At 35.5% G+C, this 23,085-nt stretch overlaps 2 protein-coding genes and 1 long non-coding RNA gene across 4 annotated transcripts; 2 read left to right on the top strand and 1 right to left on the bottom strand.

Moving 5' to 3' along the window:
* The first annotated feature begins 398 nt into the window (after positions 1-398).
* On the top strand, positions 399-2,304 carry LOC145806830 (protein FAR-RED IMPAIRED RESPONSE 1-like). Its single transcript, XM_082904662.1, has 5 exons — positions 399-1,398; positions 1,475-1,629; positions 1,712-1,798; positions 1,878-2,102; positions 2,206-2,304. The coding sequence occupies exons 1-5, from the start codon at positions 399-401 to the stop codon at positions 2,302-2,304; spliced, it is 1,566 nt and encodes a 521-aa protein (XP_082760788.1).
* Positions 2,305-8,715: 6,411 nt separating this feature from the next.
* On the top strand, positions 8,716-11,169 carry LOC145806689 (pentatricopeptide repeat-containing protein At1g18485-like). The gene has a single exon (XM_082904264.1). It carries the CDS (start codon positions 8,753-8,755, stop codon positions 11,165-11,167), a length of 2,415 nt encoding a protein of 804 aa, XP_082760390.1. The 5' UTR covers positions 8,716-8,752; the 3' UTR covers positions 11,168-11,169.
* A 640-nt stretch (positions 11,170-11,809) lies between these two features.
* Positions 11,810-15,571, bottom strand: LOC145806690 (uncharacterized). 2 transcript variants are annotated; one of them, XR_014350119.1, is made up of 4 exons: positions 15,243-15,571; positions 14,899-15,134; positions 14,047-14,820; positions 11,810-12,435 (listed from the first exon to the last, which is right to left on the bottom strand). It is a non-coding gene; the product is annotated as an uncharacterized LOC145806690 (long non-coding RNA). The 2 variants fall into 2 exon arrangements; XR_014350120.1 differs by having other exon boundaries at positions 15,238-15,372.
* Between the last annotated feature and the right edge of the window lie 7,514 nt (positions 15,572-23,085).

Here is a 23,085-nt window from a genome sequence, read left to right as displayed (position 1 = left end):
TTAATGGAATAAGGCGTTTACAGCTCAAGGGAGGAGATGCTATTACAATGGAAAACTACTTTCTGAAAATGCAATCCAACAATTCTAACTTCTTTTCCATGATTGATTTGAATGAAGAAGGCCGATTGAGGAATGTATTTTGGGCAGACGCGAGGAGTAGAGCGGCTTGGCGTGAGTTTGGTGATGTAGTAACATTTGATACGACATATTTGGTTAATAAATATGGCATGCCATTTGCTCCTTTTGTTGAAGTGAACCACTATGGACAATCGATATTGCTAGGATGTGGGTTAATCTCAAGTGAAGACACAGAGTCATTTACATGGCTATTTTAATCTTGGATCACATGCATGTTTGAAAGCCCCCCGAGTGCAATAATCACATATCAAGACAAAGCTATGCCAAAGGCTATTGCGAAGGTTTTTCCTAATGCACGACATAGGTGGTGCTTGTGGCACATCATGAAAAAGGTGCCCGAAAAATTGAGAAAGTACAAAGAATATGAACCAATCAAATTTGAAATGCAAAATGTTGTTTATGATTCATTGACCAAAGAAGAATTTGAAAAAAGATGGGATAGGTTCATTGAGATGTTTGAACTTCAAAGTAATGTGTGGTTACTTGGGTTATATGAAGAGAGACATCGTTGGGTGCCAGCTTTTGTCAAAGATATATTTTGGGCAGGAATGTCAACAACTCACCGTAATGAAAGCATGCATGCCTTTTTTGATGGCTATATCAATTCGAAAATCACTTTGAAACAGTTTGTTAAACAGTATGAGAATGCATTGGCAAAAAAGATGGAAAATGAAAATCTTAAGGAATTCAATTCTTTTAACTCATGCATCTCATGTATAAGTCATTATGAGATAGAGAAGCAATTTCAAAGTGCTTACACGAGAGCAAAATTCAAAGAGTCCCAGCGAGAGATATTAGGAAAGATTTATTGTGATTTGACTACATGTAAAGAAGGTGGTGGCATTTCAGAATATACAATTGATGAATATGTCAAAGTTGGAGAGAGCCATCAATGTGCAACTTTCATTGTTGTTTTTAAGGATGATACAAAAGAAGTTAATTGCAATTGTCAATTATCTGAATTTAGGGGAATATTGTGCAAGCATCAAATCACAGTCTTCATGCATAGAAAGTTTGACCAAGTACCGGAGAAGTACATCTTGAGGAGATGGGATAAAAATGTTAAAAGGAGCCATATGAAAGTTCGGATTAGTTATGCCAATTTTTCTACCAAACCTAAAGCCCATCGATTTAATAAAATTTGCAATGCCTTTTATGAGGTTGCCGATTTAGGGGTTGAAACTGATGATAAGTATGACAAGATGATTGAACGGATACAACAATTGAAATGGGAGTTCACAGAAGTTGGAGATGTTTATGGTAGCAATAAGCCAAGATCTACAAAGTATTCATAATTGTTTTCCCTCATGTGGTGATGGTATAATAATTCCAAAAGAGAGTAAAGCCATTCTTGATCCATTGGCTCTTCGTCAAAAGGGGCGACCTCCATTGAAAAGAAAGCAATCCATCATTGAAAAAGTTGTTAAGAAAAAGAAGGAAAGAAATAAGAAGCAAAAGACCACCACTTGTAATAAGGAAAATGTAGTGAAGGTAATCAATATCATATATTTTTTTTACTTCTTTTATTGATTATTTTTTTGTTACTAACTTTTTATTTTTAATGCTTAAATAGGACTTTGAAGAGACTGAAAATGTTCATGTTACAACCTCTACTACGGGTTTTGGTGTGACTAGAACACAAGAGGGTTTTACCTTAGATGTAAGACACTTATTTATTTTAAATACAATTATGTCAATAGGATTAAAGTATAATGGATGCAATATTTTTATCAATGTAGGAGACTGAAATGCAACGGTCACAATATATTGGTGGAGAGAGTTACGCCTTTAATAGGGGATCATTAATGTGGTCGAACATGTCTGCCTATCCAAATTTTTCTGGGATACCTCCATATTATGGTCATCCAAATATGCTATTAGGTGGAAGATATCCATTTCAATCAAGTACAAGAGGACAAGGCTTTGACACGAACTCGATTTTCTTCAATGGTAGTGAATCCCAGGTACATAACATGCTCTCCATTTTATTTTATTTATTTTTATATAGATTATTAGGTACAATTTCTTAAAATATGCATCTTATACTTTCTATTATTTTTATTGTAGAGTAATATTCATCCATCTTGGAGAGCCTGTTATGATTTAGCTCCTACTTCCATGCCGTCACCAGAAGAAGATAAAGTTGAAGAGGGACCAAAGATTTGAAGTCAAAATTGAATGATGAAGTAAGACCAAAGATTTGAAGCATTTTATGATTTTGTATGGATGCTTCTTTTTGTTGCTACAATTTTTTTGAATGGATATGATATGTGATTAATGTACATGGTGGAAATACTTTTCCAGCTTTTGTTTTTAATTTGACTCTTGGAACAATCACATTTAGAATCTTAAATGAAGCTTCATAATTTGACAGATTGTAATAGTCTTAATTCATAATCTGAAATAGATTTTTGATCATTTGATCATCATTAATTTGGTGAGTGTTATTGCAGAAATTTCTTCAAGTTTCAGGATTGTTTAACCATAAATGTTGAACTCTTTTTCAATGTTAAAATATAAAATTTTGCAATTTTTCTGCAATGCTCAACTTTTCAATCAACCACCATCAACCACAAATAATAAACCAAGTAGCAACACAGACAAATTAACCACAAACATAACACCAAAATTACACAACTTCATTACAAAAAGATACATAATCATTTGATCTTGTTTTACATTCATAAGTTCATAGACACTGCTATTGATTACATACATTTGTGTACATTTTAAAGATTAAAAAAATAACATAAAAAAAAAATTGTGTACACTTTCATATAATGCCAAGCAATATTCAAAAAATATTTGGTTCATCTCCTAGAGTGAAGTCTCTAAACCATCATTCTTACTTCATTTACCATCTTTAGCATCTACTAGACCAACACCTCTATTAGAAACACCCAAATTAAAATGTCAAAAAATTGCATCTTGCATCAGCACATGTCAAGTACAATCTATCAAGCCTCTCTGCAAAATTCAATATTTGAACTAATGCTCGCCACTCTCATTTTTCATTGTCTATTCCGAAACTTTTAAGGTATCGACATTGTTTGATCTTATGCTACAGCATGGAATTTTTTTCTTGTTATCAAAAAAAAATAAAAAAATCAGTTGACATGTCATTTAATAAACAAAGTTACAATTTCTCAAAGGACTTCAACAACCACCTTGAAGGTGCCACTAAATAAACAAAGCTACCATTTTTCAGTTAATTTTCAACAAACAACTAGAATGCCTCAAAATAGGAAGAGAGAGGGAAACCCCCAAAAAAAGAAAAAAGGAAAAAAGGCACAAATCAAACATGATCCACAAATATTCAACTAGAAATGAAAGGTTGAACTCTAAAAATCAAAAATCCTAAAATAAATTATTACAAAAGGATGGAAATGAGGATGTATAGTTGAAATTAATAGTTGAGATGTTGATTTTTGTTGCTAAAAAAAAATGATTTAGAAGCTCCTGGCATCTTTACAGAGAACAAAAAACTAGCTGGACTGAGGTTGAAAAAAACTAGTTGCAAATTATAGTGATTTATAATTTTAACAAGTTAGATCATATCAAAAAAAAAAAAAAAAGTAGATCCCACAAATTAAAAACTAACTTGATCAACTTCTTCTTTCGACATAGGCTATTTTCTTCGGTGATGATTTTTTTTTTTTTTTCCTTCGGTGATGATTATGCTTTTTCAATGAACTGAAAGTCTGAAAGGAGTTGATGGGGTTTTGGCACCTTTTTGTTTTTTGTTTTTGTTTTTTCTTTTCTGCTTCTTTCTTTCTACCACGTGAGAGGAAAATGAGAATTGTTTAGTGGTGGGGCCCACTAATCTTAGGTGGCAGTCCAACTAGATTTTTGGTCATTTATTTGGTCATCTCTTTGGGGCCTGTAGCATTACTAGTTTTTAATAGTATTTTTAGAATTCTCTCATTAAGATTTATCAAATAAGATCCATATTGATTATAAAATTCTTCAAAAAAAATATTATTATTACTATCGAAATTGATGTAAACAGTAACATATTACTTTATCTCATAGTAACATATTATTCTGGTATACAGTAATATGTTACTCTGACAATATCGTCTAAAAAAAATGATATTTTACTTTGTCCTTACTCAATCATGCATTTCCTCCTTAGGGGTTTATGAAAAAAATAAATTCAACTATCATTTTCACCAAATAAAAGTCCAATAGATGGGTTTTGACTAAATTTTTCTATTACTATTGAATTAAAAAAAAATTCATGTAAATGGGATAATTATTGGGTATTCTTGGAACTGTAGCGTTGGTTGCATAGTGTTCAAAACTATTCACGTAACCGGGATAATTATTGGGTATTTTGAGAGTATGGTCACATGGTGTTTCATAATATTATAATTGATGAAGAAATTGAGATATTATGATTTTATATTGTATAATTGAGAAACATAAAAAGATATAATAAATGATTATTAGTGAAAGAATATGAATATGTAATACTCCAAAAAATACCTAATAATTTTCGTAACAAGTTATGAAAAATTTTACAAATGCAATATGATAAGTTATCTTTGCTAGGTAGAGAGAAGTGATTGTTGCAGTTTTAACATTACAAAATAATTTGAGACTACCCAATAATTTAATGTGTAAATGAATATAGAGATGGATTTAATCGTGGCTGAAGTATATCAACAAATCTCAAAATATAATTTTATGAACGATTTAATTTTTTCTTTTTTCTTATAAACCCAAAGGTCCCATTCAAGTGGAAATTACATAAACGAGTAGTCACTTACATGTTTGGGTTTAATTTTTTAGGAATAAAAGTGATTTTCTCAAAAGGTAAAATTACACATTTGGACAATTTGAACTATAGAAGTTTTGAATTTTCCCACATTCTAGAACAAATCACACATTACGAACAAAAACCTAACACTCTAATGTAGCACTCCAATAATGTAACACTTCAATCTAACACACTAAAAAACTCATTTGTATACTTTTCCAAAACGTAACAACGTAACACTTAAAAAAAATTCTTTTGTGTATTTTTTCCAAACATAACGCTCCAATGTAAAAAAAAAATTCTTAGTGTACTTTTCCCAAACGTAGCACTCCAATATAACACACAAAACAGTAAAAAAACTCCTTAGTGTACCTTTTTTTTTCAAATGTGACACTCACAGTTTGAAATTATATATTTGTTCAAAACTTACTAAAGAATACGTGCTCCTTTTGGAATGGTTTGAAGAATTTCACATTCTTTTTTTTTTTTTTTTAGTGTTACATTAGAGTGTTATGTTTAGAAAAAGTACACTAATAATTTTTTTTTTATGTGTGTTACATTGAAGCGTTACCTTTGGAAAAAGTACACTAAATAATTTTTTTGTGTGTTACATTAAAGTGTTATACTAAGGAATTTTTTTGTAGTGTTATATTGAAGTGTTATGTTTAGAAAAAGTACACTAATGAGTTTTTTTTGTGTTGCATTAAAATGTTACACTACGAAGTTTTTGTGTGTTACATTAGAGTGTTATACTAAGGATTTTTTTAGAGCATTATATTAGAGTGTTACATTTGAAAAAAATACATCAAGAAATTTTTTTGTATGTTGCATTAGAGTGTTACACTGAGGAGTTTTTGTGTGTGTTATATTAGAGTGTTATATTAAGAAATTTTGCTGTGTGTTATATTAGAGTGTTACGTTTGAAAAAAATACACTAAGAAATTTTTTTGTATGTTACATTAAAGCGTTACAATAAGAAATTTTTTTGTGTTACTTTAGAATGTTTGTAACAATCCAGATTTTTAATTATTCTGTAAAATTTATACTAATATTATTTAATCTCAGTTCAGAAAATATATAATTTATTATATCTTATGATGCGTAATTTTATAAAATAATATAATTATTTAAAAGTTTAGGGATCAAAATATAAATAATAATAATATAGATAATATTAATAATAATAATAATGAGTGTGGTAGTAAAATAAATAATTTATTTTCTGTTGGTATATGGTAAAATGTAATTTAATTAAAAATTATTTTATTTATATAATTATATTAAAATATTGAATCAAAAAGTAATTATCTTAAATATCTATTAAGGATAAGAATAAATCTTTATAATTATTATCGAATCTGCCACGTATGCTCTCTCCTCCTATAAAAGGGATGAAAGAAAAGAAAGAAGAAAGAAAGAGATAAAGAAAGAAAAGAGAGAAAAGAAAGAAAAAAAAATAGTGGAAGGTGAAAGGATTTTTTATAGTGGAAAGAAAGAGTAAGGTGTTAAAGTTAAGGTGAGTTATATTATATCTTGAGTTACCAAAATGTATTTTACTTATATTTTGACTTACCAAAATCTATTTTACAGAAGTTATGTTTTATTAGTATATTAATAAAAGTTATGTTTTATAAAGGTTTCAGTTACGTGGTTTTATTTCTGAACCCTATTTGCTTAAAAGGAAATCCATGGATATATTTGTTTATATTTAAAAAAATATTTGGCTATGACCTTATATAAAATTATGCTTTGTAAGTACCACCACGGGAGTCTCATGCCTTGGGGACTTAAATAACCATTGGTCTCTGTTTGACCACTTTGTGGTCCTCTGTTTGTCATGGATTCATTGACCTCTATTCTGTGCAGACCAAAGTGCTGTGCAAAGTTAAGTGCTATACTATTGTGGGAGCCACCTCTAGAATCTGTACGAGCCACCTCTTGAATCCGTACCTCTGTTGTGTGGACCAAAGTGCTGTGCGGAGCTAAGTGCTACACTATTGTGGGAGCCACCTCTAGAATCCGTATGAGCCACCTCTTGAATCCGTACCTCTGTTCTGACTGTCACTTCTGTGACCTCTGTTCTGTTATGTTCTGTACCGTGGTTATGGTTATCTATTTATATAATGTCTGTATTCCAGTTTCTGCTACTAAAATGATTTATGTACCAAACTGAGTTATATAAATGTTTTGGCCTAATTAATTGTCCATGGTTATTTCGTGTCCCTTATACTCTTGGTATAATATTTCTCACTCTGCCATGTGCTTATAGTTGTTTACCAATTTTCAGGAATTAATGCACTTCAAAAATAGCTTTTTGGAAAGTCGGGCTGCGGAATAGACACACGTAGTATTTTTTTATGATATTATTTATATGTAAATATCGACCGTTTTGGTCAATATATTTTGTAATAAAAATATAAACTCCAATGATTATTTTGATACCCTTTTTTAAATATTACTTCCGCTCGCGTAATTTGATTTGTTTAAGAATTGGCCGTAGGTAACCTCAGTTACTGGCCATCACGATACTTAACCCTTGAGTACGGGGAGCGGGTCGTGACAATGTTATACTAAGTAGTTTTTTTAGAATTTTATATTGGAGTGCTGTGTTTGGAAAAATTATAGTAAGGAGTATTTTTTATGTGTTAAATTAGTGTTACGTTTGAATGTTAATTAATATCAATATTACAAAAAGGAACGAACATCACACCAATAACACCACAAACGGGATAACATCATCCACCTACAAATCACTCTACTAAATCTCCACAAAAAATATGTAAACGTAAAACTTACCTTACCTACGCACACCCAATATTAGGAAAAAATTCAAACAAAATCACACACATAAGGGCAAACAAGTAAATTTTCAAGCCTCAAAACAAAGAAATACGATACTTAAAATAAAAAGGACTAATTGGTTTAAAAAAAAAAAAAAAAACTTCTAAGACTAAATAGAATAACTTTTCTCCAAATGAGATTAATGAATAATTTTTTCCTTTAATCATAATGTTGATAAACAATATGCAATATACTAATAAATACTAATTATATTTTTTATCTTATTTTTTCACTATAAAATACACATGAGTCATTTATTTATGTGTGTCCCGTTATTAGAGAATTTTATTATACCCACCTCATATATATACATCCTTGATTATTCATTTTCTTCTTTAGTTATAGTAAGTTTTATTCTTTAGTTATAATATTATTTTGAGATATTTGGTTATGACTTTTTTTTGTTTAATTATATATTTTTTTTAATTATAGCTCATAAAATATGAAATTACATCATTATCCTCGTTATTTTATTTTCTAAATAAGACATAAGATATATATATATAGTATTACGTTTTTTGATCGGAATATAGTATTACTTATGTATATATATTCTAGTATGCAATGCTATATATATTATTATATTAGGTGTGACTTAAGTTTAATCTCTTAAAACATCTGTCACGTGTAAACTGAATAATATAAAATATAAAATAAAAAAAATCATATACTTACACACGTTCTTCACAATAGTTTAAGGCAATTTCAAATTTTGAAAATTAAATTTACAATTTACTTTTAAATTTAAATAATAATATGTTACATACGTAATGTGTGCACCGTTATCATATACATAAATGTTATATTTGGTTAGGATATTTAAAAAGAAATTTCAAAAGAAAAAAAAAATAGTTAAAACATGAATAAATATATGTACAATTTATCTAATTTTATACATTTTTTATTTATTTTCTTTTTAAATTTTTTCTCAAATTTCCTAAAGTGTTTCTTAAATTCGCAAAAACAGGCATTGCCAACATCCTATGTTGTACTAGTTCAAAAAAAAATCCTATGTTCTACTCCTATGCTCGTATTTGCCGCAGCTTAACTCGTACCCTTTCAACCCAATGCAAACTAGTTCAAATTCAAACCCAAAACCAAAACCAAAACCCATCTCTCTCCCTCACAACCACCGCCGCCACCATTGTACAATGGACCGACCTTTCATCAGCCACCCAAAGCCACTCTTCTCTCCTCCCACTCTGCTCCTCCACACAATCCCTCAAACAAACCCAACAAGCCCATGCCATTGCTCTTCTCAAAGGACTACTTCCCAACTCTGTCTCCATCTCTGCCTCTCTCATTCTTCGCTACGCCACTTTCGGAGACCCATCAACTTCACGCACTCTCTTCCAACTCACCGTCCCGTTTTCTCGCTCCGCCTTCTTGTGGAACACTCTCATCCGAGCTTTCTCCATTGCTGGACTTCATGATGCCTTCGAAATTTACAACAGGATGGTTCAAAGTGGAGTTGAACCCGATGACCATACGTTTCCTTTTGTTCTCAAGGTGTGTGCGGACTATTCGGAGGTTCGGAAGGGTAAGGAGGTTCATGGGTTGTTGTTCAAATTGGATTTTGATTCGGATGTGTTTGTGGGGAATACCCTTTTGTTGTTCTATGGAGGTTGTGGTTGTTTGAGTGATGCAGAGAAGGTGTTTGATGAAATGTCTGAGAGAGACATTGTGTCGTGGAACACGATTATCGGGGTGTTTTCAGCTAATGGGTTTCATTCCAAAGCACTTGAATTGTTTCAGGAGATGAAATCAAGGTCTAGGTCTATGCCAAATGTTGTTGGTATTGTGACTGTTTTGCCAGTGTGTGCCGCATTGGAGGATGAAGTGACGGCGAGTGAGACTCATTGCTATGTTGTGAAGGTAGGTTTGGATTTTCAAGTGACTATCAGTAATGCTTTGATTGATGCCTATGGGAAATGTGGGAATGTGAAGGCTATGAAGCGGGTTTTTAGTGAAATGGTTGAGAAGAATGAGGTTTCCTGGAATGCGATCATAACTAGTTTTGCTTATAGACACAATAACAGAGATGCCTTGCACATGTTTAGGTTGATGATCGATGCAGGGATAAAACCAAACCCGGTCACTCTTTCTAGTATGATACCGGTGTTGGTTGAACTAGATTGTTTCCTTGCCGGGAAAGAACTTCATGGTTTTAGTCTAAGAATGGGAATGGAATTTGATATATTTGTCACCAACTCACTGATTGATATGTATGCAAAATCAGGGCACTCAACTGAAGCTTCAACTGTTTTTAACAACATGAATACAAGGAATGTGGTCTCATGGAATGCCATGATTGCTAATTTTGCTCAAAACAGTCTTGAGTTTGCAGCGGTAGGACTTGTTAGAGAAATGCAAGCTCATGGTGAGATTCCCAACTCTCTCACCTTCACAAATGCTCTTCCTGCTTGTGCGAGAATAGGCTTTCTTCGTGCAGGAAAGGAAATCCATGCTCAGTCGATTCGAAAAGGGTCTGTCTTTGATTTATTTGTCTCAAATGCTTTGATGGATATGTACGCAAAATGTCAATGCCTAAACATTGCTCAAAAAGTGTTTGACATTTCCCTTAGAGATGAGATATCATACAATATACTAATAGTAGGCTATTCCCAAACTAGTGACTGCTTAACATCTCTAACTTTTTTTTTGGAGATGGGACTGATGGGAATGATGCATGATACCGTTTCTTTTGTGGGCATTCTCTCGGCTTGTGCAAATCTCTCTGCTATCAAGCAAGGAAGGGAAATCCATGGATTCTTGGTAAGAAAGCACTTTCATACACATCTCTTCATTGCGAACTCACTTTTGGACTTTTATACCAAATGTGGGCAGATTGATCTTGCTAGAAAGGTTTTTGATCAGATCCCTCATAAGGATGTAGCTTCATGGAATACCATGATTTTAGGCTATGGCATGCTGGGCAAGTTGGGTATTGCCATCAATCTCTTTGAAGCCATGAAAAGGACAGGTGTAGAATATGATTCAGTTTCATATATTGCAGTTTTGTCAGCTTGTAGTCATGGAGGATTCGTTGAGGAGGGAAAGAAATATTTTGACGAGATGAGTGCTTGTGATATTAAGCCAACACAGATGCACTATGCTTGCATGGTTGATCTTCTTGGCCGAGCTGGCCTTTTGAAAGAGGCGGCAGAGCTTATTAAAAGCCTTCCAATTACACCAGATGCTAGTGTTTGGGGTGCTTTACTTGGGGCTTGCCGAATCTATGGGGATATAGAATTGGGGTGTTGGGCAGCTGAGCATTTGTTCAAGCTAAAGCCAGAGCATTCCGGGTACTACATACTTCTATCAAACATGTATGCAGATGCAGGGAGGTTTAATGACGCAGATCATGTTAGAGAATTGATGAAATCAAGAGAAGTGAAGAAGAATCCTGGTTGCAGTTGGGTTTGAAAGGAAGAGAGAAAATGGAGGGATAATAGGTGCTATTTGTTGAAACAGAGAATTTTTTTGTTATTTATTTTGTTTTTTAGATGTGATTAGGGTGAAACAGAGTGCACATTTGTGAACTTGCTGTAATTACTAATTATGCAACTGTCTATGCATTGCTTTTGAGAGTTGAGGCAGGACAGTTAAACCCATTGGTCATGTTTGATTCACAATACTAATAGTGAGGTATTAATAATCCTATCAAATTAGTGTGGTATTAACTATCCCACCCCTACCCCATTACTAATTATCCTACAAATTTGTTGGATTAATTATCCATTGGATTAATAGTCCTAAACCAAATGTCAAAACAAACATAGGATGGTTGGGCCCACGGATTAATAATCCTAATCCCATACTTTAATCCTTCCAATCAAACATGCCCATTGATTAATGGATATCAGTGTACAATATACTAAAATGTTATACAAATTATTTGTCCTAGCAACTGTGCTGATTTATTTCTGGTTTTAGGCGTTATATTTATTTTGTTTTAATGTTTTTTTTCACTGAGGGTTTCTTAACAGGAAGAAGAATCCAAATAAAATAAAATGCACATAAACATTAGTAATATCAATCCACAAAAAAAAACCCACAAAGCCGTTATTGACCTGTCTGTCGCAAACTAACCCAAACTTGATTGACATACATAGCAGATGACATAAACAAAAGACAATTATTCATAGAGTTCCAAATATACATTATCAAAAAGCTTGCTAAACATACTCGCAACAAAAAAAATAATATTAAAATAGAGTTAGCTATAGGGGCAAACTTGATGGAGGATCAAAACTTGGAAAAAAAATTGTACGCCAACTTGATAGGTAGGAGGTATAATATCATCCATGTGTTTGATTCTTTTGCTGAACTTAACTGTTTTAAAAGGACCAATGGCATAGGAGGATAAGTGAACAAAATTAGACCCAGCCGTGTGAAGTCTCCCACAAATAAACTTTATTTTTTATTCCAAGATCATGTGAAGAAGCTTCCCTGTAATGTGATGATTATCAATATAGTGAGGAAAAGGCACAAGTCCGTCATCAATGTCTTTTGCATCCACCAGCAGAATGTAGTACTAGTGATGCTTCAGTTCATCAATGGTCATATTTGGAAGCTCTAAAGCAATCTTTTTGCCAATCCTCGTCTTCTGAGCCAGTATTCCGAGTTCCAAGCACATCGCAATGCCATTCTCAAACTGTCTTCTTTCCAACTCCAGACTACTACTTCTGCACCTGCACACAACATTGTTTTCTTCATACTTAGTTCAATCAAAGAGTTTCCAAAAAATTTGTTTTACCAAAAATAAATAAATAAATAAATTTTCTGAAAAATCAAAAGTTAATAAATTTTAAATGGTATATGGAAGATTTGATATTCTAATACTAAGAAGAGCTAATTACTGAATCTTGGATTTGGAAAGTTTTGTAGTCACTAGAGCAATAACGGATTTCTGGAAAGAATTCATCAACTTTTTTAAGACGGTTACATAATTACTTGTTTTTGGTAAAAAAAGTACTTAAATTGTTAATGATATGAGTTCTGTTACCAACACAAATGAGACACAAACACTCTTTGTTGTTTTATTTGTATGTGCTTAGGACTAGCATAATACATGTGCTAAGCACCGTTTAAACAAATAACTAAAAATTAATTTTGAAATTAAACAGTTAATTTTTTTTTTAATGTACAGGAAAATTTGTTTAGAATCAAGTAAACTTCAGGGGTGTTTTTTGTTGTTCTACCAATTTTTTTACCACTCGGTATCCGGCCCACTGGACCGACTAATCCAAGGGACCATTAATTGCGTGCTCTGAGTTTTAAATAACAAATACATATGTAATAACGTAATTTGTAAAAATTAAAGAAAAGATATGGTAAATTACATAATTTGCACTTACCATAAAATTTATCTATACATACCATCCTAAGAATTTCATAAATTTAGTTTGTCCTATATCAGATTTCATCTGATGATAAAGAAACTGCATTTATCAGTATGCCAATTACCCTTTGCAAACAAATACATTCATTGGCATGCTACTATAGACAATGGCACATCAAAATCTGGTAACTGAATACAAAACGACCATGTAAAAAATTCATGCAATGAAATGAAAAGGAAAGTGAGAGAAATTGGGAGGAAATGATGGATAGATCAGGGAAAAGCGAAGAAGAAGAAGAAGAAGATAGGTAGATGGAGGGTGAGTAAGTGAGTCAACACATGGAGCAGAGGAATTGTTCAAATGGTTTGAATTCCAGAACGGTTTTGGCTTGAGTCAAAAATGGATGGAAGAGAGGTAGATGGAGGGTGAGTAAGTGAGTCGACACACAGAGCAGAGGAATTGTTCGAATGGTTTGAATTCCAGAACGGTTTTGGTTTGAGTCAAGAAAGGATGGAGCAGTGCCATTTCCATTTCAAGATCGGAGAGAATTCCAAAACATCATTTGCAAATAGAACCATAATATATAGTTACTATTACTACTATTCTAGGTTCGATTTCACTATTGCATGCAGGCAAAGATTTGCAACCGCAAAGATGCTCTACAAGTCATCACATGACACCTGTGATTTGCTATTAAATTTCTATTTCAATGACATGTGATTTTTCTTGATTCTAAACAATTGTTCCTATCTATTCTAAAAATATTTGTTATTACTAGTACTAGTACTAGATAACACAATTAAACTCTCCAAAATGTCACGTAAACTTGGGTGATATTTGATATTGAAACCCTTAAAAAGAATGTGAAAACTACTTGTTTTTATAAATAAAAAATGTGAAAAATATTCATACAGAAAGATTAACCATGTTAAACATTGATGTGAAAAGTTAAAAACTTACACTTGCCGCCGGATGTTATGACTGGTGACAAACAACAGCTGAGCACGAAGAATCACCATCTATGATCCACATGCCTAATTCCTCAAGGTGTTTCCAAATTAAATCCAATCCCATCTCGAAGGACCAGAAAACCATTTTTTTTCCATCCCTCAAAGAGGTTTGATTAACATTACTAGCATTGATGTTCACACCAAAGCTCATCTCATCAATGCCCTTAATTTTCACACCCTTCTGTTCTAATACTTTTGCCACTATATACACGAAGTTCCCACCATCCATTGAAAATAAATCCTTACCTTTCTCAGTCCCAACCATCATAGCAACCTTGCAGATATTATCATCAACCCAATTTTTCTTAGCAGATGATTAGCACTTAACAAAGAGAATTTTAAAGGTCTTTCCAACATAGAAATCATAGCTGGGATCAATGGAATCAAGAAACAAATCACCACTAAATGGAAGCATGTTACCATCTAGCACCCATATATTGTAGCCAAGTTCTAATGTCTTCTTAACTACATATGCCTTCACTCCTTGATCAATTCCATGCTAGATTGTTGAAAATCCATTGACTTGTAAGCTTGCACATTGTCAAGAAATTGGTCCACATCGATAACAGGATGGCCTCGTCTTGCAAGATCAAGTAAGAAATCTGATTTCAGGGCCCACCAGTATGTCGTTTTGAATATTTAGCCTCTCAAAGTGGCAAAGCAAGTTTCTTGTTACCATTTGTGGTAACGTAAGTAGGCTTACAAGTATAATAGTCTCCAGTTTCTGCAGAGAACAGACCCAAGTTCATCGAAACTATTTACGACTCTATCAGGAAGTACTTGTATGAAACAAAAATCATACCACTTCAATTTGCTCAGAGGATGCATTTCCAAGAGATTGAAATCTTCATCCAGCAAATATGAGTCTGGCCCAGCTGTTTTCCCATAGTTAACACCCGCATCCCTATGGGAGATACTGAATGCTCTCTCTTGTGAAAAATTGGTATATAGATTAGAGTATCCACGAGAATGAATAAATTTAATGAACCAAGGAGTCCATATTTTCTCTCCCATCTTTTTGTACCATCCTGTTGTCACCTACAAAAAATAAAATAAATTAAAATAAAAATAGTTCACATACGAGTATTGATTTTCACTAATTCCCAGGAAAATAATAATAATAATAATAAATGGGAATTACATTACCATCCCCTGAAGGAATGGCTTGATGCCCTTGGCCTTGTGTGTGTCATACCACAAACAGAACTCTTTCCAAGGTCTTGGAAACAGAAGCTGGCCCCAAGTGCAACGAGCTGGTACAAGAAAAGGCTTGTACCACTATCCAGTTGCAATTTGTTTCCTCGTTTACTTGAAATCGATCGATTGGACAACGAAAGGATGAAAACTAACAGTGAAACTCAGCACAAGAATTTTAATAAATGCGGGAAACTGCAATAACTATTACATGATTAGAGACTTAAACTATGAAGATATTAATAAATAAAAAAAAATTCAGTCAGCAAATAGAAATTCGACTGGTATGTGTTAGGGAAAATCGATGTGATTCCCCATAAGTAAATCAATCAATGGGAATAAAAACTAATGCGGAAAAATTAAATCAAAGGCAACACAAGAATTTTTACGTGGTTCCCTCAATGTGAGATACGTCTACGGGATCGAAATCCGATTCCACTATCAACCAAATAAGTTTCAAACGATTACAAACGAGACACTAATGGTCTCACAAAACACCCTTAGGTGAATTCCAAATAATCACAAATAAACAAAGAGGAAAGACCTCACCAAATAGAAGAACCAAAATCTTCAGAACCAGAGTTGTAGAAGATCCAAAATAACGAACCAAATCAACACCGAAAAACGAATCAGCCGCTTCAAAGTAGAGCACCAAACCAAGGCATCAATACTTGATTGACCCAATCAAAAACCCAGAGCAACAATCAGTACTTAATTGAAAAACCCAACAAGTTAGAGTTATACACTAAGCACAGTTGCCGTAACAAATTTGTTGCTGCCGCTAGATCTATCACATGGGAAAAATAATACACCCAAAAATTATATTGTGAATCTAGGGTTTTGTAATCAAACCTAATTGTTACCAAATTAGATTGGGTCTCCTTAAATATAATATATAAAAATATATTATACCTAAACCAAGCCAAATTGAAACTCTTTAACAAATCAATTGGGTCCCACACTCCAATAAGGAGGTATATCCCAACAATTCTCCCCCTACCGACTTAGGTGGAGATATCAACCATACCCGCCAAAGTTCGACACTTTAAATGTTTGTCCCTCGACAAAGTCTTTGTCAGCATATCTGAAATATTATCATCTGTGTGAACCTTTTCGAGTTGTAACAATTTCGAATCTAACACATCACGAATCCAGTGGTATCTCACATCAATGTGTTTCGATCTCGAATGAAAAGTAGAATTTTTACTCAAGTGAATAGCACTTTGACTATCACAATGAAGCACATACTTTTCTTGCTTCAAACCCAATTCTTGCAAAAATTTCTTCAGCCATAACTCTTCTTTGCAAGCTTCCGTAATGGCAATAAATTCAGCTTCGGTAGTTGAGAGAGCAACACATTTTTGTAATTTAGACTACCATGCCACAGCTCCCCCTGCAAAAGTCATCAAATACCCCGAAGTAGATTTCCGAGAATCAACATCACCAGCCATGTCAGAATCTGTGAACCCATCAAGCATCGGCTTACCATCCCCAAAACACAAACACACCTTCGAAGTCCCTCGAAGATACCTTAGAATCCATTTTACCGCTGCCCAATGTTCTTTACCCGGATTAGAGAGAAACCGACTCACCACACCAACTGCGTGAGCAATATCCGGCCTTGTACAAACCATGGCGTACATCAAAGAACCAACTGCTGAAGCATAAGGAACTTTCTGCATCTCTTCCTTGTCTTTCTCACTTGTAGGACATTGATTCGAACTAAGCTTGAAATGACCCGCAAGTGGACAACCAACCGGCTTCGCTTTATCCATATTGAACCTCTCAAGAACTTTCTCAATGTAGCTTTCTTGAGACAACCAAATCAGCCCCTCTTTGCGATCACGAACAATTTTCATACCAAGAATTTGCTTTGCCGGTCCCAAATCTTTCATAGCAAAAGACTTGCTTAACTCCAATTTCAACCTGTTTATCATGGTAGAATCTTGACCCACAATTAACATGTCATCAACATAAAGCAAAAGAATAATAAATTTACCATCTGAAAAATTTTTCACAAACACACAATGGTCCGAAGTGGTTTTAGAAAAACCATTATTCATCATGAAAGAGTCAAATTTTTTGTACCATTGTCGCGGGGCTTGCTTGAGGCCATACAAACTTTTCTTCAATTTGCAAACAAATTTCTCTTTCCCTTTTTCCACAAATCCTTCCGGTTGCTCCATGTAAATTTCTTCTTCAAGATCACCATGCAGAAATGCGGTCTTCACATCAAGTTGCTCAACTTCAAGGTTCATACTTGCAGCCATGCCAAGTACAACCCGAATAGAAGACATTTTTACAACTGGCGAGAAAATTTCATCAAAATCAATACCTTTCTTTTGCCCAAAGCCTTTCACGACAAGACGTGCCTTGTACCTCAGATTCTTGCCATCATTCTTCAATTTGAAGACCCACTTATTTTTCAGAATTTTCCTCCCCTTAGGCAACTTCACTAAATCATAAGTGTGATTTTCAACTAAGGAATTCATCTCCTCTTCCATGGCCTTTTTCCAATCACCTTTCTTTGCATGCTCAATTGCTTCTTGGTAGCTCTCCGGCTCCCCTTGATCAGAAATCAACACAAATTCATTAGGAGGATACTTTCTTGAAGGTTGTCGGTCCCTTGTAGATTTCCTCAACTCAAGTTGTGGTGGTGGTTCTTGAGTTGGATGCTCTTCCTCAATTTCTGGCTCAACTTCATTAGAATTAGCATCATCCTCTATATCTTCAATAGGTGGCTGCACATCTCCCCCGTTTTCATCATCAACTGAAGATGAAGGAGATGGATCCATGTCAATGAGATCACTAGTTTTTTGCTCCGGTTGATCACCTTTGCCAAAGTCTTCAATTGTTTGGTCTTCAAGAAACACAACATCACGGCTTCGAATGACTTTCTTGTCGACCGGATCCCACAATCTATATCCAAATTCATCACGCCCATAGCCAAGAAAAATACATTGTCTTGACTTACTATCAAGCTTGGACCTCTCATCTTTTGGAATGTGAACAAAAGCTCGGCAACCAAACACTCTCAAGTGCTCATAAGACACATCTTTGCCGGTCCAAACTCTTTCTGGAACATCACCATTCAAAGGATAGGAAGGAGACAAATTGATCACGTCAACCGCCGTCTTCAATGCCTCGCCCCAAAAGGATCTTGGCAATTTAGCTTGTGAAAGCAAACACCTTGTTCTTTCCACAATGGTGCGGTTCATCCTTTCGGCAACGCCATTTTGTTGAGGAGTCTTCTTAACTGTCTTTTGGTGCCGAATACCTTGGCTGCGACAATACTCATCAAATGGCCCAATGTATTCACCACCATTGTCTGATCGGATGCACTTCAATTTCTGCCCTGTTTCTCTTTCAACCATGGCCTGAAAATGCTTAAATACTTCTAGAACTTGATCTTTAGTTTTTAGTAGAAAAGCCCAAACTTTCCTTGAATAATCATCAATGAAAGTAACAAAATAAAGTGCACCACTATGTGTTCTAACTTTTAAAGGACCACAAACATCCGAATGAATCAACTCCAAAACATTTTCTTTTCTAGAAACAACATTTTTATGAAAAGAAACTCTATGTTGTTTACCCGCCAAACAATGAACACAAGTTTTAAGATGTGTACCTTTCAAACCGGGTAGAAGCTCTTTCTTGAACAATACTTGCAGCCCCTTTTCACTCATATGGCCAAGCCGCTTGTGCCATAATTCAGTAGAAGTATCTTCTTCAAGTGCATTGACAACACCTTTACAAATTTTTCCTTGCATCGAATAAAGTGTATGAGTCTTCTTACACTTAGCCACCACCAAGGAACCCTTTGTGAGCTTCCATATTCCATCACCAAATTTGTTGTTGAAGCCTTCATCATCTAGCTTCCCAGTAGAGATCAAATTGAGGCGAATGTCGGGAACATGCCTCACGTCTTTAAGCAATAACTTGCAGCCCAAATTTGTTTCCAAGTAAACATCACCCATACCAATAATCTTGGACAAACCTTCATTACCCATTCGAACAGAACCATAATCTCCTGCAGTGTAGGTAGTGAAGAAATCAACTCGAGAAGTCACATGAAAAGAAGCACCGGAATCAATCACCCAATTGCTCTCTTGGCCCACAAAATTGATACAATCATCTTCACAAACGACCATGAGATCACCATTGGTAGTAACTGCCGTTGTGTCTTCTTGCTTCTTGTCCACACTTTTGTCACGCCTTTTCTCCTTATTCTTGAGCTTTCGGCATTCTCGCTTCATGTGCCCTTTCTCATGGCAATAATAGCACTTAATGTCTTTCTTTGAAAAAGAACCATCTTTTGATTTGTCACGGCTTTGATCACGACCATGAGGAGTCTTACTTCTCCCCCTTGTTTTGCTTCGGCCTCTCACAACGAATGCTTCCGAATGAGAGGAACCCGCTGATTTTCTTCTAGTTTCTTCATTCAACAGGCTACTAGTGACTTGGCCCATTGTGACAACTCCATCGGGCGCTGAATTACTGACGGTCACAACCAAAGTCTCCCAACTTTCGGGCAAAGAACTAAGTAGCATCAAAGCCTGCAACTCATCATCAAAAACAATTTTCATAGAAGCAAGTTGGTTAACAATACTCTTTATTTCATTCAGATGTTCCGGAATAGGGCTGCCCTCTTTATATTTTAAATTAACCAACTTACGAAACAGAAAAGCTTTATTTGTGGCTGATTTCCTATCATAAAGGCTCTCTAATTTTTTCCATAAATCATGTGCTAAAGTTTCAGTAGCAACATGATGAAACACACTGTCATCAATCCATTGACGGATAACACCAACGGCTTTTCGATTAAGCCTATTCCATTCATCATCTTTCATACCCTCGGGTTTGCCAGAATCACCCTCAATGGGTCCATATAAATCTTTACAAAATAATAGGTCCTCCATTTTAGTTTTCCAAGTTACCCAATTACTTCCATTAAAGCTAGACATACGACCCACATTCCCCTCCATTGATTTACACAAATAAATAAATCCAAATAAACCGTAAGCTCTGATACCAGTTGTTAGGGAAAATCGATGTGATTCCCCACAAGTAAATCAATCAATGGGAATAAAAACTAATGCGGAAAAATTAAATCAAAGGCAACACAAGAATTTTTACGTGGTTCCCTCAATGTGAGGTACGTCCACGGGATCGAAATCCGATTCCACTATCAACCAAATAAGTTTCAAACGATTACAAACGAGACACTAATGGTCTCACAAAACACCCTTAGGTGAATTCCAAATAATCACAAATAAACAAAGAGGAAAGACCTCACCAAATAGAAGAACCAAAATCTTCAGAACCAGAGTTGTAGAAGATCCAAAATAACGAACCAAATCAACACCGAAAAACGAATCAGCCGCTTCAAAGTAGAGCACCAAACCAAGGCATCAATACTTGATTGACCCAATCAAAAACCCAGAGCAACAATCAGTACTTAATTGAAAAACCCAACAAGTTAGAGTTATACACTAAGCACAGTTGCCGTAACAAATTTGTTGCTGCCGCTAGATCTATCACATGGGAAAAATAATACACCCAAAAATTATATTGTGAATCTAGGGTTTTGTAATCAAACCTAATTGTTACCAAATTAGATTGGGTCTCCTTAAATATAATATATAAAAATATATTATACCTAAACCAAGCCAAATTGAAACTCTTTAACAAATCAATTGGGTCCCACACTCCAATAAGGAGGTATATCCCAACAGTATGTTCTAATTGAAATGAGAATAAAACAAACCCTAACAACCAGGCCAGGAATGCTCTATTTGGGCAATGTAAAGGAAAGTCATAAGCCCCAGAATCTTGAGTTCTACTACTTTCTAGAAGTAATAATTTAATTGTGCCTTACAATTAGACTAAGATAGGCCAATTCATCAGAGAGAGTCCCAAATTTAACAAGTCTACTTACATCACAGGCCTATTATGCATAGCCATCATGGCAAGCCATACTGCTCTAAATGGTCAAGCACATTTCTAGGTGTAGGTATATGGTCTATATATGTGACGTGTCAGCTCCGTATTGGCAACCTTGTTTGAAGGTGACATGTGCAAGTCTCCATGTACTCCTCTTGTTTCCTCAACTAAAACTATTGCGTTTAAAATAACATATACCAAGGGACATCCTCTTGAGTGTTCCTAGTAATTTCATCCACTAGAAATGCAAAAAGACAAGGATTTGATGTTGTTTCTGTTGAATTCACCCCATGTGAAGGGGAAATTGTCTTGTGAACACACCTTGGTTGGTCAACAAGGAAGTAGGCTACCAACCATGTCAAAGAAGGAGGCTGCCGAAGTCAAGCATGGAGGCTACCCAATGGCACTCCCACCTACTCCAAGGTGTATAAAATGGAATGGTGATGGTGAGTTGTAGACAGGGCAAATGGCAAAACACATTGCTGAGAGAAAGGCACAAAACAGAGAGAGCTAGTGAGAGCTATTTTCTGTTTGTCAGAGAGTGTGAGTGAGTGTGTTATATAGAGAGACAGTGAGTTGAGAGTGTGTAATCTCCTCCATTTGTTGATATATAACAACATCGCTCCCGTGGACGTAGGCCGGTTTGCCGAACCACGTTAAAACTCTTGTGTTTTTGCTTGTGAGTGTCCCCTGGTGTGCCCACGATCCGCAACAATTGGTATCAGAGCCCGGGTGGAGAAAAATCGAGTTTTTTCCGAAAGTGTCCAGATTTCGAAGTGGTCGAAATCCACTTTTGAGCATACCAGGAGGAAGGCCAGGAGGAGAGGAGTCCAAAACTTCAAACCACAGGCCAATCGGAGGTGTAACGCGCCGCCACGCGCCACCTGAATATCGCGAGTGACGACCACTCGCACACACGCGCCCCACGCGCCGACGAAGGAAGAAGACGAGTGGGGGCGCGCGTGAAGCTGACGTCAGGCTGACGTCATCCTGCGCCGAGCCGAGCCGAGCCGTCGAGCCGTTGACCGCGCCGCTGACCTGGCCGAGCCGTGCCGGAGCCGCGCCGCCAGCCAAGCCGCGCCGCTGAGCCGCCGTTGACCGCGCTCCTGCGCCGTTGACCGAGCCGTTGACCTGCCAATCCGGAGGAATTATCTGGTGCTTCTCAGGCGCACCAGATTCAGCAAATCTGAACCGTTGAAACTGTTCTGGCTAGATCTAGGCCATTCGGAGTCCGTTTTTGGCGATCCAATAGTGAGTTCCAACTATTTGGAGTATTCCGGACACATCCGTACGGTTAGTTTTTGAATCGGAGGCATTCAAACTCTTTTGGCTAGATCTAGGCCATTCGGAGTCCGTTTTTTGGCGACCCAATAGTGCGTTCCAACTATTTGAAATATTCCGGACCCATCCGTACGGTCAGATTCTTAAATCAGAATTTCTTTAAAAAGGGAAGAAATTTACAATGGCAGGAAAAGGCGCAAGTTTCATGATTGAGCCTTTTAATGGTAGTAATGACTTTACCCTGTGGCAGCAAAGGGTGAAAAACATTTTAACACGAGAAGGTCTGGTGAAAGCTCTTCTCAAAAAGTCCAACAAACCGGAAGACATAAAGGATGACAAGTGGGAGGAGTTGAGGGAATTGGCAAACAGTACAATTCAGTTGTATCTCGGGAACAACACACTCCGGGAAGTCATCAGTGAAGTAGATCCGGCGGAGCTATGGGCAAAGTTAGAGATGAGGTACAAGTCAAAATCTTTGACAAACCGGTTATCTCTAAAGAGGCAGCTATATACACTTAGAATGCCAGAAGGTGCGAACCTCACAGAACATCTGGACGAGTTCAATAGGATC

This window comes from Camellia sinensis, chromosome 14 (assembly GCF_055761805.1).
Source record: "Camellia sinensis isolate YWXY chromosome 14, ASM5576180v1, whole genome shotgun sequence".
Lineage (NCBI taxonomy): Eukaryota > Viridiplantae > Streptophyta > Magnoliopsida > Ericales > Theaceae > Camellia > Camellia sinensis.
This window is presented reverse-complemented; position numbering and strand designations above follow the sequence as displayed.